Here is a 14,839-nt window from a genome sequence, read left to right as displayed (position 1 = left end):
TGGATCCTGTTGAATACTTTGAGTATATGATGAATAGAAAACATAACATTTTAAAGACTAGGGTAACAACAAACAAAGGTCTCAAATCGTATGTTCACAACCAGATGTGTTGTACTTTGTTTTACAAACTTCTTCCATGGTTCTGGTTTAAAACATCTCTTAGGATCAAGTGATCTTTTGCTTTTAGCCATACCAAGGTCGAGGCTGGTTCATAGAGGCGATTGAGCATTTGCAGTGGTAGCGCCTAAGCTGTGGAATAATTTACCCCTACACATCAGACAGGCTCCTACTGTCAATCTTTTTAAATCTTATCTTAAAACTCATGCTGTATTAAAAGCCAGTAAATACAAATGTGAGTTATTTGTTCATTCATATTTGATGTTTGGTATCAATATTATCAGTTATTTTACTAGGTATTTTGTATTCTTGTACAGGACTTTAGTCAACGTTCCTGTTGTAATTAAATGTGCTATATAAATAAATAAACTATAAAAAAAAAAAAAAAAAAGATATCCAGATGGTTTTATATCAATCATTTTCTATTAAGGACTGCAGCTGTAAAATGTGGAATACGCTGTGCACTTAAAAAAATAAAAATAAACAAGAATATGTGTGAAAAGGGAAGTCAAGAAATCACCTTGAGTAAACAGAGGTCTGTTTCCAGGCAGTGTCCAATCAGAATGGTGTCAGCATTTATGAAGCTCAACAAGGTCTCCTGGACATCTCTTAGAGAAGCATGGTGACCCTTCACATCTTCCTCACTAACACCTGAAAATCTGGACAAGTAAGGTGTCACACAGGCTCTAAGCACAGCTGCACTGGTCTTGTTAGCTTCATTCCATCATCCTCATCATGTGTGTCATGAAGCAAAAAAATCTTTCCCATCTTTGAAATAATGGCTAAACCTTGAACTTAGCATTGACTAAATTTCCATTATACAGAACAATTTTCAGACTGCTGCCACACTTCTGTAATAACAGAGCGAGTTCGTATAGTTTATGTAGTGCACAGAGATATATTATCACATTACCTGGTGTTATAGTCAATGACCTCATTTTCAGGTTTAACAAAGGTGTCGTATACAACTTCCAGACTCGAGTTGACCACTGTCACTCTGGATAACTCCAAACCATGAACGGTGTAGCACTACAAAAGCAAACATGTGTTTTCATTGCAAACTGATTAAAAACAAAAATCAAACTTCAGAAATCTTTTTCCATACCAACAAGTTCTGACATAAAGCCCATGGGCACAAGAGTTAAAGGTAGAGTATATAGTGAGGTGAGGCTGTTTATTCTGTTAGTGCAGCTTATAAAACTATCTATTTAACTGCACATTTTAATAAAGCCACATGTAAATCCCCAAATCCAACATCACCATTTCACAATCCAAGGAATAGACACCAGGACAGCTCCTGTCTGAGGGACCCCGGGAGATGGTAGACACAAACCCATCCAGGCTGAGGGCATCATGGACATGTAACTGGTTGACAAAACAAAGTGGTACATATGAAATATTTGACAAGAATTCCTTTAACTCAGGACTTTTTTTTTCCTTCCCCTTTTTACCTTAAACACTTGACATCCAGGGGCTCCCATGACTCCCTGACAGCAGCTGTAGCGAGTTTCCACTCCACCGGGCACTGGAAAATTTTATTAAAGTTTTAAAAATGTACCAATGCTTAAAAACTGTTACTGCACAGCCCTCAAGTCTTCAGGTTGCTTTGAGGCTGCTGCTTACAAAAGGAGGGCTTTGAACTAGTATCAGTATGGTGCTCCTAAAAAGTTGGTCTACTAGGACGGTGCGCACCTTCAAGCATGTTTATATAGCACATAGATTTAACATTTAGATGGTGAAAAGACACCAGTCAAAATATTTTATCAAATAGTCAAGAATAACCTGGTAATGGTTTCTAACCTCTATTCTCAACTCCTTTCCCATAATGGTAGTTGCATTCCTCCTTGCGAATGTGTTTGCCACTTTGGCTCACAGAGTATGTAGCACCACAGCGACAGCAGATCCTCTTCAGTGCTTTTAACAAATAAAATACAACACTTAACAGAGAGAACCAACCCGGAGTCCAAATACTTTAGTTAAGCACGCCCTCTAGTGAAATATAGGAATACCAGGGAGCATGGTTGGATATATCCACTTACCATCTGCATTAACTTTCTTTTCAGCAAAAAGAACTGCAGAACCACGTTTCTCTGGGTGTTGAACGGGATAGTTACTCTCAATTAGCTTTTCATCAGTCAAAATATAATCCTTCAGACTCTCATACAATGCCATGTCATCTGCTGGAATAATAAAAACACTCATAAACTGTCAAAATATTTAATAATTATAAAGTCTATATTTGTACAAAGGAAACTAATGCTCACAATTTCCTTTAAACTTTGTTGGGTTAAGAGGTATGTTCCCTTTCAGTTTTTGACTGTAGACTTTGTTTTCATCTGCAAAACAAATATTTAAATGTCCGTTATATACACCAGATCAAAACATCTGTTTATTATTATCTTTTTTTAAGTCAAAAAAAAAAACAAAACCTCAAGATATATCAAAAACAATAAGCACAAAATTACAATTACGAGATATTCATACCAATTATAATGTGGTTTATCTAGTAGCCCATTCATCCCTTTTAACACTCTAATCAGACAGGTAATTGATTTCTGAAAGACCCTGCTTGAGGTACTGTATCCAGTCCCCCCGGTAGTACATGTCCTTATTCCGAGGCCACCTATCAAATGTTTCAAGTATTTTTAGATTTCAGGAGTGTAGTATAATTTTTCTTGCTAGTACTGTGAATGGGGAGATGTCAGTCCATCTGCTCTAAACAAGTACAGTTAGAAAGCAACAGGGAATTTCCTTATTTAAAGCCCTGGATAAGAATTTAAATAAATTATCACAAAAAGTCTGTAACACTGAATGAATTATCAATGAGTTGAACATTTTGACTATTTTATGTAATTCGGTGAACAAAAAGTACAATAATTGTACAGTGAATGAATTGTATGCCCAACATCTACAGAGATTCTGGAGATATTTTACAAACAGGTAATTTCCTACAGCTTTTTCCATGAAGTGCTCACCTTTAGCCGCAACAGTGCTTTGACTCTTCAGCCTCTTGAGTGCATTCACTGCAACACTCATATACTTGAGCTTGTTCACACTCCGATTGTACACGGTCTTCTCTTCAGCAAGAGCCTATCAACAGAACGATCGGAGAAAAAAAGTTAAATAAAATACATACATGTGTCTCTCTCTTTCCACACTAGGGTTTGTTACTGAGGAGATTGTGACATATGCTCACCTTTTCAAAGGCATCATTAACATTGGGTGTCGTTTTGAGAAACTCCTCCGTAAACATGTTGACATACCGCTGTCTGACATCATGGGGCACTTTGTCTTTGGCAGCCTCACACTGCTGCTTCAGTTTTCGTTTAGCAGGCAACGGCTGTGGGGACAGAACCACTTAATATTTATTAAGTGGGTTAAGCATTTCTAACTTGTACTGACGATCCAGGTTTAGTTGAAGTTCTTACCTTTGCAGAAGCTTGACCAGAATTTTGAGGAACAGTAGAAATAGTTGAACTTGAACGTAAAGATGTAGATGTAAAAGTAGAGTTTAGTAAAGGTTTGCGTGCAACAGCAGGAATGAGCACTGGTGCTGCCAGGCGGCATCGCTGCATAGGATGCATAGGAGTAACTGCATGTGGATGGTATGTTTGTTTGATAGCAAGGGCCCTTGTGTGAACCTGATTTATTGGAGTTAAAACTGGAGTAACTGGATTGGAATTGGAAGAAATGGGCACAGGGAAGGCACCGTCTGGAAGGATCAAATGCAAGCTGTTGCCCACTTCAATAACAGCTGGTCCCAAAGGTATATAGTTCACAAAAGCTATGGAACAGAAAAAAATGTGTACTGAGGAAAAGCTAGTAAGAGCATACTCATACTAGACATGGTTTACTTGTACTGTGCCAATAATTAAAAAAAATACACAACTTGCCAGTAATCTGAATCTAATCTAATCTCATTTACACGTTATCATGCTCTTGCATTTTTTAATTCTTAATGTGTCTAAGAACTAAACAATCATCACTACTACTGCCAACAGATACTTACCATTGCGCACAGGCTGGAGGGTTGCAGGGTTTTGAGTTAAAACAGAAGGTGTAAACTGGGTCTCTGGTTTCTTCTGAGAGGTGGAGGAAACAAAAGCCTGCCCACCTTTAACTGAAGCAGTCAGAGTGGAGGCTCTCTGCTGAACCTGCTGGGTTTTGGAACTGACAGAGGGTCTAGAGCCAAATCCTGAAGTTATTGGCTCACAGAGTGGAACCAAAACCTGCGGCTGAGGCCTGCTCTTAGCTACTGGCTGCTGCACAGAGGAGGTCATTCAAAACACATGCTTAACTTTGATTATGCAATCCTGGGTAAAGATTAGTCAACTTACATCAGCGGTCCCCAACCTTTTTTGCGCCACGGACCGGTTTATGCCCGACAATATTTTCACGGACCGGCCTTTAAGGTGTCGCAGATAAATACAACAAAATAAAACTAGTACCGGTACCGAAAAAAAGAAAATTTATTCATAACACACGTGAAAAGACCCAGGAAAACCGAGTTAACGATAAAAACGATAACAAAATAACGCTGAAAACCAATAAAAACCATACATTTCACACCTGAGCCTCAACTCTCGCGGCCCGGTACCAAACGACTCATGGACCGGTACCGGTCCGGGGCCCGGGGGTTGGGGACTGCTGACTTACATCATGTCACAACAGATCTTAAAAAAAGGCCACGACTTCTAGTGAGTCATTATGGACATAAATGGCCAACCCTACTTTTTAATATTCCTGAGTGTGACCTTTCATCTGCCAAGCATGGTGATTTTTTTTTTTTTTTTCCCCCCACATTTCTGTCATATTATTTTTAATACGTTATTCAATTAAAATTTGTTATCATTATTAAAAACTACTAGGTTAGGCTTGGGTATTAAAATACTGTTTAGGCAATAAAAACAGTGTTTTGGATTTTAAAAAAGGACATCATCTGTCTGTAAACACACATTTTGCTATGAGACTGGACTGTACCTACCTCTGTTTGTTTGGCTTCATGAGCCACTCTTTTCCTTCCTGGTAATCCCTTGGGTGTGACATTTACCTCCATCTTCTCTGCATCCACAGCCCCTAACTAAGAAATACAAGGGGAGAGAAAAAAATCTTTACATTCTCAAAAGAATTTCTTCATAATGAATTTGCAGTCTCTACAGGCTACTTACATGTGCACCAGGAGTCTCTTCAGTTCCTTTTCCCTCATTGTTTGCCTCCATGAAGATCCTGTAGCATTCCTCCATTGGGTCGCTGTCTGAGAGCTCCATTCCTGAATGGTTGAGCCCTTCCTCCTCATCATCAGAGCTGGAGTTGATTAATATGATCTCTTCAGTATTTATCGTCACCAAAGTCTGCTCAGAACACGGTTCGGCTCCGAGTTGTGAGCTGACAGAAGTTGACAAAACATGCAGACCCTCAAACTCGCTGTTCTCCGACCCTTGTTCTGCTTGCTCTAGAGGCAGGTTAGGACCGTCAGCAGCCATTCCCTGTGTCTGTCCTGACATTTTGCTTGACTTTTTCTGGTTTCCCATCACTGCTGAGGGTGTACTTTTTTCAGAACAGCTGTGACTTTGAACTCTGTCCTGAGGCACTTGCCTGCGTGATGAGTTAGAGGCTGGAGATTTACAAAAAAGTAAATTCCTGGGTGTCTCCTGCTGATTAATTTTCTCAAAGATACTGAGCAGGTCACACTGAGGATTGTTCAGGTTGTGATCTTGTTGTTCGGGGATCTTCTCCAATACTGATTTAGTAATTTTTTGACATTCATTTACAAGGTCTTCTGGACTTCCTGTTAAGTCCACTACATTGCCACCATTTTTTAGATCTTCAGACTCTTTGTCAGCACGTATAGTTAGTAAATCTTGACTGTTTTCAACATAATGATGAGTTTTATTTGAATCTGATGAAGACAGAGGTATTTTATAGTGTCGTGATGGAGAATCAGGTAAATTAGGCTCTTTTTTTTCCTCCGTTATCTCCACTGCTGTCACTTGAGAGGATTTACCTGCTACAGACTTAGCAGTTCTCTGACCCGTTTTGTCAGGAGAAGGAGGAACATCAATAATTAGGTCTTCACCTTCAGAAGAGACATCAAGTGGCTCCGGAGATGGTGATCGGGAAATCGGAGCCTGATACGCAAATGGTTCTTTATCAATACATGGGGCAGTGTTTTCCGGACTTTTGTCTTTTACTTGTCTACTTTTCAACTTCTGGTCCTTTGTCAATGAGCTGAAAGAGAGCAAGTCTGCAGAAAAGTTGGACAGTGGGTCATACTCCAAATCAGTCCTCGGTTTTGAGTTGTCAACCACATACTTCTTTCCTCGCTGGTGTGCTTTAGTAAAATCTGTGCCAGACGATGGCCCATAAGTTTTTCTGTCTATAGTTTTACTCCCAGACTCACGCTTGGAAGCAGGCGTGTTGTTTATGCGGTCTGCTTGTACAGTCTGGTAACGTGACAGTCGCATCCGCTCTTGCTCCACCTCATGCCTTACAGATTCAATCTCCTTGTTGATCCGCTCCAGCTCATGAAGGCAGTCATCTCCACAGCCCGTATAAGGCCTCTGTTCTTCTGTTCAACGTGAATATGAAACGGGATAAGTATTTACTTAAATGTAAGTGACAGCTTGATAATTTGCCATTTAGTTTTTGTGCTATTTGATGTGTGAAGATCCTATCGTGCCCCTTTAGTGACAAAATAAAACTTTTAAAGAACACATGGTAGAAGGGTTTTTTTTAAGAAAACACTTGTCCTTACCTGCAGTTACAATAATGTGCTTAATTTTTATGTTACACCTGTAACGTTAAAACCCTTTTAATCGATTTAAAAGCTTCTTATAATTCCCAGGGTTTATGGGGTTTTTCTTAAACAATTAAACCTTTTTAACAGGTAAAACGGCAAGCTAATGCACAAGCTGTTCGAAGTCAGTTGGCATAGTTGAAGCACTTACCTGTGAAGTCCACTTTGGATGATTCAAATGAGACAGCAAACCAGTCCCGCGCCAGCTTTGTAGGATGTTTGTATAAACAGTGAGGCCGCTCACAACGCCCATGTTGTGAGAAGGGGCAGTTTATATCAGCAAAAAAGCCCGAGGAAGGAAACATTAGCCACTTTCCGCACTTTTTTCCTCAGTTTTTTGTTTGTTTTTTTTTAATTAACAAACGGACGTTAGCAGCCGGAGCCTCCGATATCAGGTGACGTCAGCCTCATTTATATACGTTCTGGTCAGGTCGCGTGACGACTGTTGAAAAACTAATTTTAATGCCTTTAAATAACACAGTATTCCGTGACATTTAAAAAATAGATTTTATTTATTGTGTTTGTAAATTTAAAAAAATGCATTTATAGAAACTTTTTTTTGGTAGTTGCTGCGTTGCAGTAACCCCTCCATGTCGAGAGATGGCAACGTTGCACGTAACTGAATTGGGACCTACAATGAAAGAACTATTACGACAACAACGGCAGCAGTAGTTGTAGCAGTCTATATTTCAGCAAAATTTATTACATTTACGAGCTTTGAGATGGAAAACAGCGAGGATGAGGAGGATGAAAACGAGTGGAGGAACAGTTTCGTGGATTCATCGACACATAGCCCCCCTGCTGCTGCTGCTGCTGCTTCAGGTAAACTTGGAAACTTAAGCTAGGCAGTCTGAAACTGAAATCTGACAGTTGCTCTTTGCTTTCATATGACTTTCAGAGTTCGAGATATGGTAACTGTTGTACATATAATGTGTGTTTCAGGACCAAGCATCAGTAAAACGCCAGTACCTGCACACAAAGTCATTTTGCATTTTGACCTGGACTGCTTCTATGCTCAGGTGGAAATGATCAGAAACCCTGCACTGAGAGAAGTCCCGTTAGGTAAACTCGCATGCTATAAAAGCTGCAAAAGAAAAAAAGTGTAAAAAAACATTTGTGCCAAAGCTTCCAAATGACTTTCATATCATCAGGTATACAGCAGAAGTACATCATAGTCACCTGTAACTATGTGGCAAGGGAGAGGGGTGTCAACAAGCTGATGTCTGTGACTGATGCTAAGGAGAAATGTCCTGAGCTGGTGCTGGTTAAAGGAGAAGACCTCACACACTACAGAGAGATGTCATATAAAATGACAGGTAAGCAGTGCATCACACCAGTGTGACGTGAAAATAGTGCGCTGTAGTAAATAAAGTAATTTTTGTCGTAGTGTGCAGTATGACATTAAAGTGCACTCTGAGAAAATGAAATTGTAGTTGCTGCAATAAAAGAAGCTTGGAAGGTCAGGCTAAACACGGAGATTAAAGTCGCACCATAGCAATCAGGTTGGACTTTGGTCCACTGCAGCATCTTAATTCTTTTCTTTTTCAGCCATTCTGCTGTAGATTTGTGCGTGGAATTATTATGATGTTGATAACCCAGTTTTAGCCAGGCTTTTGCTGTATTTTGCTGTGTATGCTATATTTTACTCTAAAATACTTTGGTATACAGAGATGTTCGTGGTCAGCTCAGTGACTCCAAGATGTCCAGATTCTGTGGCTGCAAAACAAGCCCAGATTAGCACCATGCTTGACAGCTGATATAAGATGTTTGTGCTAATATGCTGTTTCTGTGATTTACAGCCAAATATTTCCACTTTGGCTTTGGAAAAAATAGTCATCCTTGATTTGTGCTGAATGCTTTTTATAGAGGTGGTCACACTTAGTGATGAAAAAATAATCAGCTGCATTTGATTTGCAGTCCTGTAAAAACCTTTCACATGACTGAGAGATGTGGGTAACAAGAGGGCCTTGCTGTAACTTCTTTTGACTAGCCATTTATGCCAGATGGTGACGTGACCCTTAAAGTTTATCTGGGATGCCGTTTTTCTCCGGTGACTAGTGTTTGTTTCTATGACATGGATTTATTTTCAGCTTGTAGCAAGCAAATTAAATAGTGAGCTGCTTAAAGCAACACGATATCAAATTTTGGAGTCGGTCTCTTAAAGAAAATCATGATTTGGGCAACTTTTAAATTCCACAATTCATAATGAAAACAACCCTTTTTGACTAAACTGCTAAAATCTCTAATTCCTACATTTCAGCAATTGTTTTCCTCAAGAATGTAAACAGTTTTTAACCCACTGTTTGGTTCACCACCCTACTGGTGTTCCTTGTTGGTTATTAGAAACTAAATGGAGTAAATGGAATTGATGTTTTCATCTGATAACCGTTTGTATATATTTACCTTTTCTCGTTTGCCATCCAGAGCTGCTGATGTCTTATTGTCCTCTCGTGGAAAGGCTTGGATTTGATGAAAACTTCATGGACGTCACTGAGATGGTAGAACAAAGGCTTGCACAGATAGTGAAGTCTGAAGACTTTTCATTTAAAGGACACGTCTACAGTCATCCAAGTAAGTCACATTTGTGCTTCTGAAGTGTAGATGTACATCTGGCCCACTGAAACTGGGAAATGGCTCGTAAAAATAGCTCAAACTCGTGAGATATTTGCATAGTGCTTTCAGTTTCGTTCTTCATGAACAGCTCACCTGCAGATCCTAAACTGTATCACGTGTGCTCATACCCACAGTTTTTCCCCTTCCTGTTCAGGTGCAGATGTTAAAGCCAGTAACTACCCAAGGTTGGCTTTAGGTTCACACATTGCAGCAGAGCTCAGAGAAGCCATCCACAGCAAACTGGGCCTGACCGGCTGTGCTGGCATCGCCACAAACAAGCTGCTAGCCAAACTGGTTTCAGGCACCTTCAAACCCAACCAGCAAACCACTCTGCTCCCAGAAAACATCAGTGACATCATGGGCTGCCTAAGCAGTGTCCGCAAAGTGCCAGGTATAGATGTTCTAAAAGATAGTTAATCATCAGTAGATGGCAGGTAGGTGAACAGAAATGCATAACATGATATGCATCGAGATTGAGTTTTAATGAAGTATAATTGTTACACTGTTGTCCTTAACATTTGGAGCATTTTTAATTAAAGAGGCTTTTATCCAAAACTCACTGATGCATTTTTGTTGTGTGTCACATGTGTTAAGTATGCCTGACAATATATTTTGTGGTGCCATCTTGTATTCTCAGGGGTGGGTCACCAAACTGCTAAGAGACTTCAAGCCCTGGGATTGGTCAGCATAAAAGACCTGCAGCTGTGTCCTCTGAATGACCTGGCGAAGGAGTTTGGAAGTCCCACTGCTCAGCGTTTGAAGAATCTGTCCCTCGGTGTTGATGACTCACCTGTTACTTGTACTGGGGCCCCTCAGGTAGGATGCGACATCTGAGATTCCCGGTATCTAAGAAAGTTAGGGTCGGGAAGCTGTATGAGTTTTTCTTTTTTGTAGCTACAACCTGCATTTTTTCTGATGATCAGCAGGGAGCGGCTGCAGTATAAAGATTTATGAATAAATGGGTGTTTGCTCCATTTATTCAGGCCCTTTCCATTTATTATTTTTGCTGTGCAGAAACTCTTGCAGTACTATAAGATAAGAAACTATTGGGAATGAATTACTGCTATCTACAGCTTATATAGTGTGAGGTTGTATGTTTTTAAACACTTCACTGATAAATAAGTTTTAGTAGTATTCAAACAAAACATCAGTGACTTGGTTTTAATTTGGCGTTTTGAGTTTAAGCAATACAGTTCAGTTTAGTGAACCATAGTTATTTAGTTTTAAAATATAGAAAAAATAATCCAGAAGTGACCTTTAAGGAAGCAGATGAATAGTAAAAATGGAAGTTCATAAATAATATTGATTCCTGTGTTTTTAATATGTAAATTGCCGTAGAAATCCTTTAATTCTAGTCATGTTTGATGGGAAATGATTTTACATTTCTTGGCTGCATTGCTCTCCTCTTTATGTTTCAGTCTCTCAGTGATGAAGACTCTTTCAAAAAAATGTCCTCAACAAAAGAAGTTTCAGAGAAGACACAACAACTTCTGAGCAGTCTGGTTGAAAGGTTTGTTTTACCAGCTCAAAGCTGAATCACCACAGGGGGATGGCTTCCTTAATCTTACCTTTGGTTTTATATTTGAAAGCAGGATGCGCAAAGACGGCAGGCAGCCTCAAACCTTCAGGCTCACAATCCGTAAATACACAACGACCAACAAGTGGTTCAGTCGGGAGAGCCGGCAGTGTCCGATCCCCAACCACATTGGACAGAAGATCAGCTCTGGTATGCTCACGTGTCAGGGAGAGCTCAGACTGATATCTGTAGAGGCTTTATCAGGTTTTTAATTTTCTGTGTGTATAAATTTTTGAAAAATGTGCTTCCACACTGTAGTGGTTTACACATTTGCCTAAAGAGCAAGAGTTACCCACTCCGTCTATCCCTTGTCAATAATTAAATTTTGTTTTTTCAAAAATCTTCTCTCATAAATGTTTTACAGATCCTTTTCTTATGTTCTGTCACACATGTACTGCTAAATGGTAGATCCTCAAAATAAGATCATTTCTAGATGAGCCCGTGAATCCAACATTTCAGATTTCAGATTGCTCCAAATGCTCTGTTAAAAGCTGTTTATCATCCACTTAGAGTTTTACGATGTCACTCTGAGCAGATATCTCTATAAATGGTATCACACAGGAGGCTCCTCCTCCTTCTGCTTAACAAAGCGCCTCCTTTTAGAGGAAAAAATAAGGTTTAGTTTGAACTGTGAAGCATGCAAAGCTTCTCTAATAGAGTCAAAAAATAAAACGTAGCCAAAATATTAAACAATGTATACATTTTTTAAAAATATATTTGTCCTGGCTCTCTGCCTTTGAAAACTACATCCTTTTCCCCGAGATTTTGTCAGCACGCTGGGAAGGAGCTTAACCTTGCAGACTTTAGTTGCTAAAGTTGATTTCTCAAGTCAAAATCAGAGCATAAATAAACTTTTTTGATTTTGAGTTTAAGTCGGTTTACAGTGATTTCTTGCTTTTTCGCTAAACAAAAACATAATAAAAAGCTTTAGTCATCCAGGTCTGACTATAACTAGAAGTCTAGATGTACCATATCTACTGAGCCTTTGTAATATCTGGTAATGTCTTCAATCACGTTAATTTAAATTAATCAGTTAATTAGTTGTTTAATGAAAGCAGTTAAAATCAGCTCAGTTAGGAAAACTTTTTCCATTAAAACAGTTTTTCTCTAATGCGTCTATAGGCAGCAGTGATGATGCTGTCATGCAGCTGCTCCCGTTGGCCATGAAACTCTTCTACAGGATGGTGGACTGCGGCGCCCCCTTCCACCTCACCCTCATTAACGTGTGCTTCAGTAATCTGCAGACCAGAGCAGCTGCCGTCACCGGGAAGGGCTCGATAACATCGTTCTTTTCACAGAGCACATCTCCCAAAAAATCCCAGGCCGTCTTATCGCAGTGCCAGGTAAAATGTAACGTGGCTTGTCAACACTGTTAGATAATCTTAGTTTGATTTTTCCATAAAAAGGAAAATGAAAGGGGTTGTAATAAAAAACATAGTAAAATCTTTTAACTGTAGCCTATAAAAGTGAAATTTTTTGGATTGCCCGCTAAGGCCTTCAGAATCACTCATAAAAAAATCTGTTGGATCTGATTTCTGTCTGATTAGGGCTGCAAATAACTTTATTTTCTATCATATTAGTATATGAATTAATTAATTAATTATAAAATGTCAAACCATAATGAAAAAAACAAATCAGTCACTCTTAATATGTCTTATTTTGTCTCAACAGCCCAAAGAAATTAATTTTACCTTTCTTTGGGACAAGGAGAAGCTAGGACTTGACCATTTGTACAGTTTCTTAATTTTGTCTGAATGGCAGGAATTATCTATCATTTTCTTTCATTCCTATTACTAAGCGCCATTAGAGTTGCACTCGACAATTTCAATACTACGATCTGCAGTAGCTGGATCACTGAGGATCCACTGACGGCATCCTAATGTTATAGATACCCAGAGGATCTTTGTCCATACTCTGATGGGTCAGAGATATTGAGCCAGAATGGGAAACCATGGCACATCATTATAGGCAAATTGATGTAATGAAATCATTGGATTTCCTGTTCTAAAAATATGCTACTGTAACCTGATTCCCACCATTGGCAGTACTCCTCTTCCTTTCTTATTTGGCTGTTAAGGGCAAATATTTGTGGGTTTCTAAAAACACTCCAGAGCAACTTCAGGGGTTTTTCCTGACTTAAAATTAGCCCTTCAGGGTCAAGTATGGACATAAGCACAACTAGTCATCATATTCTTGAGGCAATAAGTGTGTGTAACCATATGTAAGAGAGGTCCGCACATTATTTCTGGCCATGCTTGAGGAAATGAAAGCCCACTTAAAATATTACAACCCCTGTGATTTTCTTTTTAGGTAGCAACAAAACGTCTTTGTTAGGTGCCAAATTTATTAGTCCGAAGAAAAACTGTGAACTGTGTTTAAATAAGTAATGACAGCTGAAACTTTCCTTCATGTTCTGCGTCGAAATGTCATTAAAGACATAATTTATCCAGATCATGTGGTCTGAGCTGATGGGCTTTCATGAAACATGTTTAACTTGAGTGGACTTCATATGTAACCAAACTCCATGAAAACGCTGCTTTGTGTTAGCAGCGGGAAGTCCTGAAAAAAAAAATGTATTTAAGGCCATATTGGCTCTACTTTGAACATCATGATCATGAAATAGGTATTAAATTAAAGTCAAAGTGGTATTAGAAGGGTTCTTAAGAAATAATTAATGTTGGTCAGTAGAAAGGCTGTTCTTTCACACTGCACAGTTACCTAATGCAGGATTTTTCTTTCCTAGAAGGAGTGTGCTAGTACTCTGAATTTCCTCACTTCACTTTTGTTCCTCTTTCATTCTCCAGTGTGTCGATTCCTCTCATGGTGTTGATATGGATCATCAGTTTGGCACAGATGGCATGATTACTCAACACAATAAACAACCCGCCATACAAAGCTCTTCTAGTTCTTCTAGCTCTGAGGCACCATTACACGGGTTAAGATGGAAACAGAACTCTGCTGTCATTGTAGAAGAGACTCGAAATGCATCCTGCAGTACAGCTGGGTGCGACCCTGACGAAACGGCTAACGCTGTGACACGGTTGCCTCCCAATGTTGACCCGGAGGTGTTCAAGCTTCTTCCAGAGGACATCCAGAAGGAGCTGTTATCTCCTGCTTATGTGAGCTCCCTGTACAGCACTTCTAGCAGGCAGTCAGGCACTGATGTCCCCAGCACATCAAAAAGCAAACTTCCTGAGACACTTACAGACTCAGAAAGTATTAGTGACACAAAAGATGCTGCAAACAAGTTGAACTCTTCCAACAGAGCGACCACCGTCAATCACCAGGGGAAGGCAGGTACAAGTGCATTCCCAGAAGAAGAAGTCATGGAAGAAGGGGGTCTGTCATTTCCCCGGTTATCTGACTGCGAGTTCCCGGGAAATGTGGACCCTAAGGTGTTTTCTGAGCTTCCGCCGGATGTTCAAAGGGAGTTAATGTCTGAGTGGAAACAGCAGAAGCCAATTCTGAAGACTTCCTCATCTAAGAAACCAGGAAAAAGCTTGATGTCCAAAGACAGAAAGGCTCCAGGAAAAGGCAGCCAGGCCAACAACTTGTTCAAGTATTTCAAACCCAGTTAGAAACAATGTCACAAAGATAAATGAAAGTTTTCTTGATGTTGGGTTGTTGAACAAACTAAGCAACTTTTCTTTTAAAGTAATTTATAACCTAAATTGACTCAGATGACCTTGAATGTCAGAATGTTTGTTTTTCTTAAGCATTAAATAATTGATATCTAA

General features: G+C 39.5%; 2 protein-coding genes across 6 annotated transcripts in view; one reads left to right on the top strand and one right to left on the bottom strand.

The window, feature by feature from the left end:
• LOC146376534 (uncharacterized) overlaps positions 1-9,432 on the bottom strand; it is a 23,003-nt gene extending 13,571 nt beyond the window's left edge. Inside the window, exons 1-14 of one of the 4 annotated variants that reach the window (XM_084946914.1) lie at positions 9,317-9,432; positions 5,286-6,685; positions 5,102-5,197; positions 4,127-4,379; positions 3,546-3,901; positions 3,314-3,457; positions 3,093-3,207; positions 2,382-2,453; positions 2,157-2,297; positions 1,918-2,031; positions 1,569-1,642; positions 1,378-1,482; positions 1,031-1,146; positions 638-776 (exon numbers count right to left, since the gene is read on the bottom strand). In XM_084946914.1, the coding sequence (XP_084803040.1) occupies positions 638-776; positions 1,031-1,146; positions 1,378-1,482; positions 1,569-1,642; positions 1,918-2,031; positions 2,157-2,297; positions 2,382-2,453; positions 3,093-3,207; positions 3,314-3,457; positions 3,546-3,901; positions 4,127-4,379; positions 5,102-5,197; positions 5,286-6,581 (3,021 nt within the window). In that variant the 5' untranslated portion in view covers positions 6,582-6,685; positions 9,317-9,432. Of the gene's footprint in view, positions 1-637; positions 777-1,030; positions 1,147-1,377; positions 1,483-1,568; positions 1,643-1,917; positions 2,032-2,156; positions 2,298-2,381; positions 2,454-3,092; positions 3,208-3,313; positions 3,458-3,545; positions 3,902-4,126; positions 4,380-5,101; positions 5,198-5,285; positions 6,686-7,064; positions 7,361-9,316 lie in introns of those variants that run through there. The other 3 variants (XM_084946912.1, XM_084946911.1, XM_084946913.1) reach the window with 3 other exon arrangements.
• On the top strand, positions 7,429-14,839 carry poli (polymerase (DNA directed) iota). Of its 2 annotated transcripts, none has more exons than XM_084946915.1 (10): positions 7,429-7,735; positions 7,856-7,975; positions 8,065-8,229; positions 9,338-9,484; positions 9,681-9,917; positions 10,164-10,342; positions 10,945-11,036; positions 11,116-11,252; positions 12,225-12,445; positions 13,907-14,839. In XM_084946915.1, exons 1-10 carry the CDS (start codon positions 7,636-7,638, stop codon positions 14,678-14,680), a joined length of 2,172 nt encoding a protein of 723 aa, XP_084803041.1. In that variant the 5' UTR covers positions 7,429-7,635; the 3' UTR covers positions 14,681-14,839. The 2 variants fall into 2 exon arrangements, with proteins under 2 accessions (XP_084803041.1, XP_084803042.1); XM_084946916.1 differs by having other exon boundaries at positions 7,430-7,735; positions 11,119-11,252.

This window comes from Perissodus microlepis, chromosome 12 (assembly GCF_051167445.1).
Source record: "Perissodus microlepis isolate ML-2025 ecotype Zambia chromosome 12, ASM5116744v1, whole genome shotgun sequence".
Lineage (NCBI taxonomy): Eukaryota > Metazoa > Chordata > Actinopteri > Cichliformes > Cichlidae > Perissodus > Perissodus microlepis.
This window is presented reverse-complemented; position numbering and strand designations above follow the sequence as displayed.

Coding starts and splice junctions, on each gene's coding strand:
- poli (XM_084946915.1), top strand. CDS start 7,636: ATGGAAAACAGCGAGGATGAGGAGGATGAAAACGAGTGGAGGAACAGT. Junction 8,230..9,337: donor GATGTCATATAAAATGACAG/GTAAGCAGTGCA, acceptor TTTGCCATCCAG/AGCTGCTGATGTCTTATTGT. Junction 11,037..11,115: donor CTGAGCAGTCTGGTTGAAAG/GTTTGTTTTACC, acceptor TATATTTGAAAG/CAGGATGCGCAAAGACGGCA.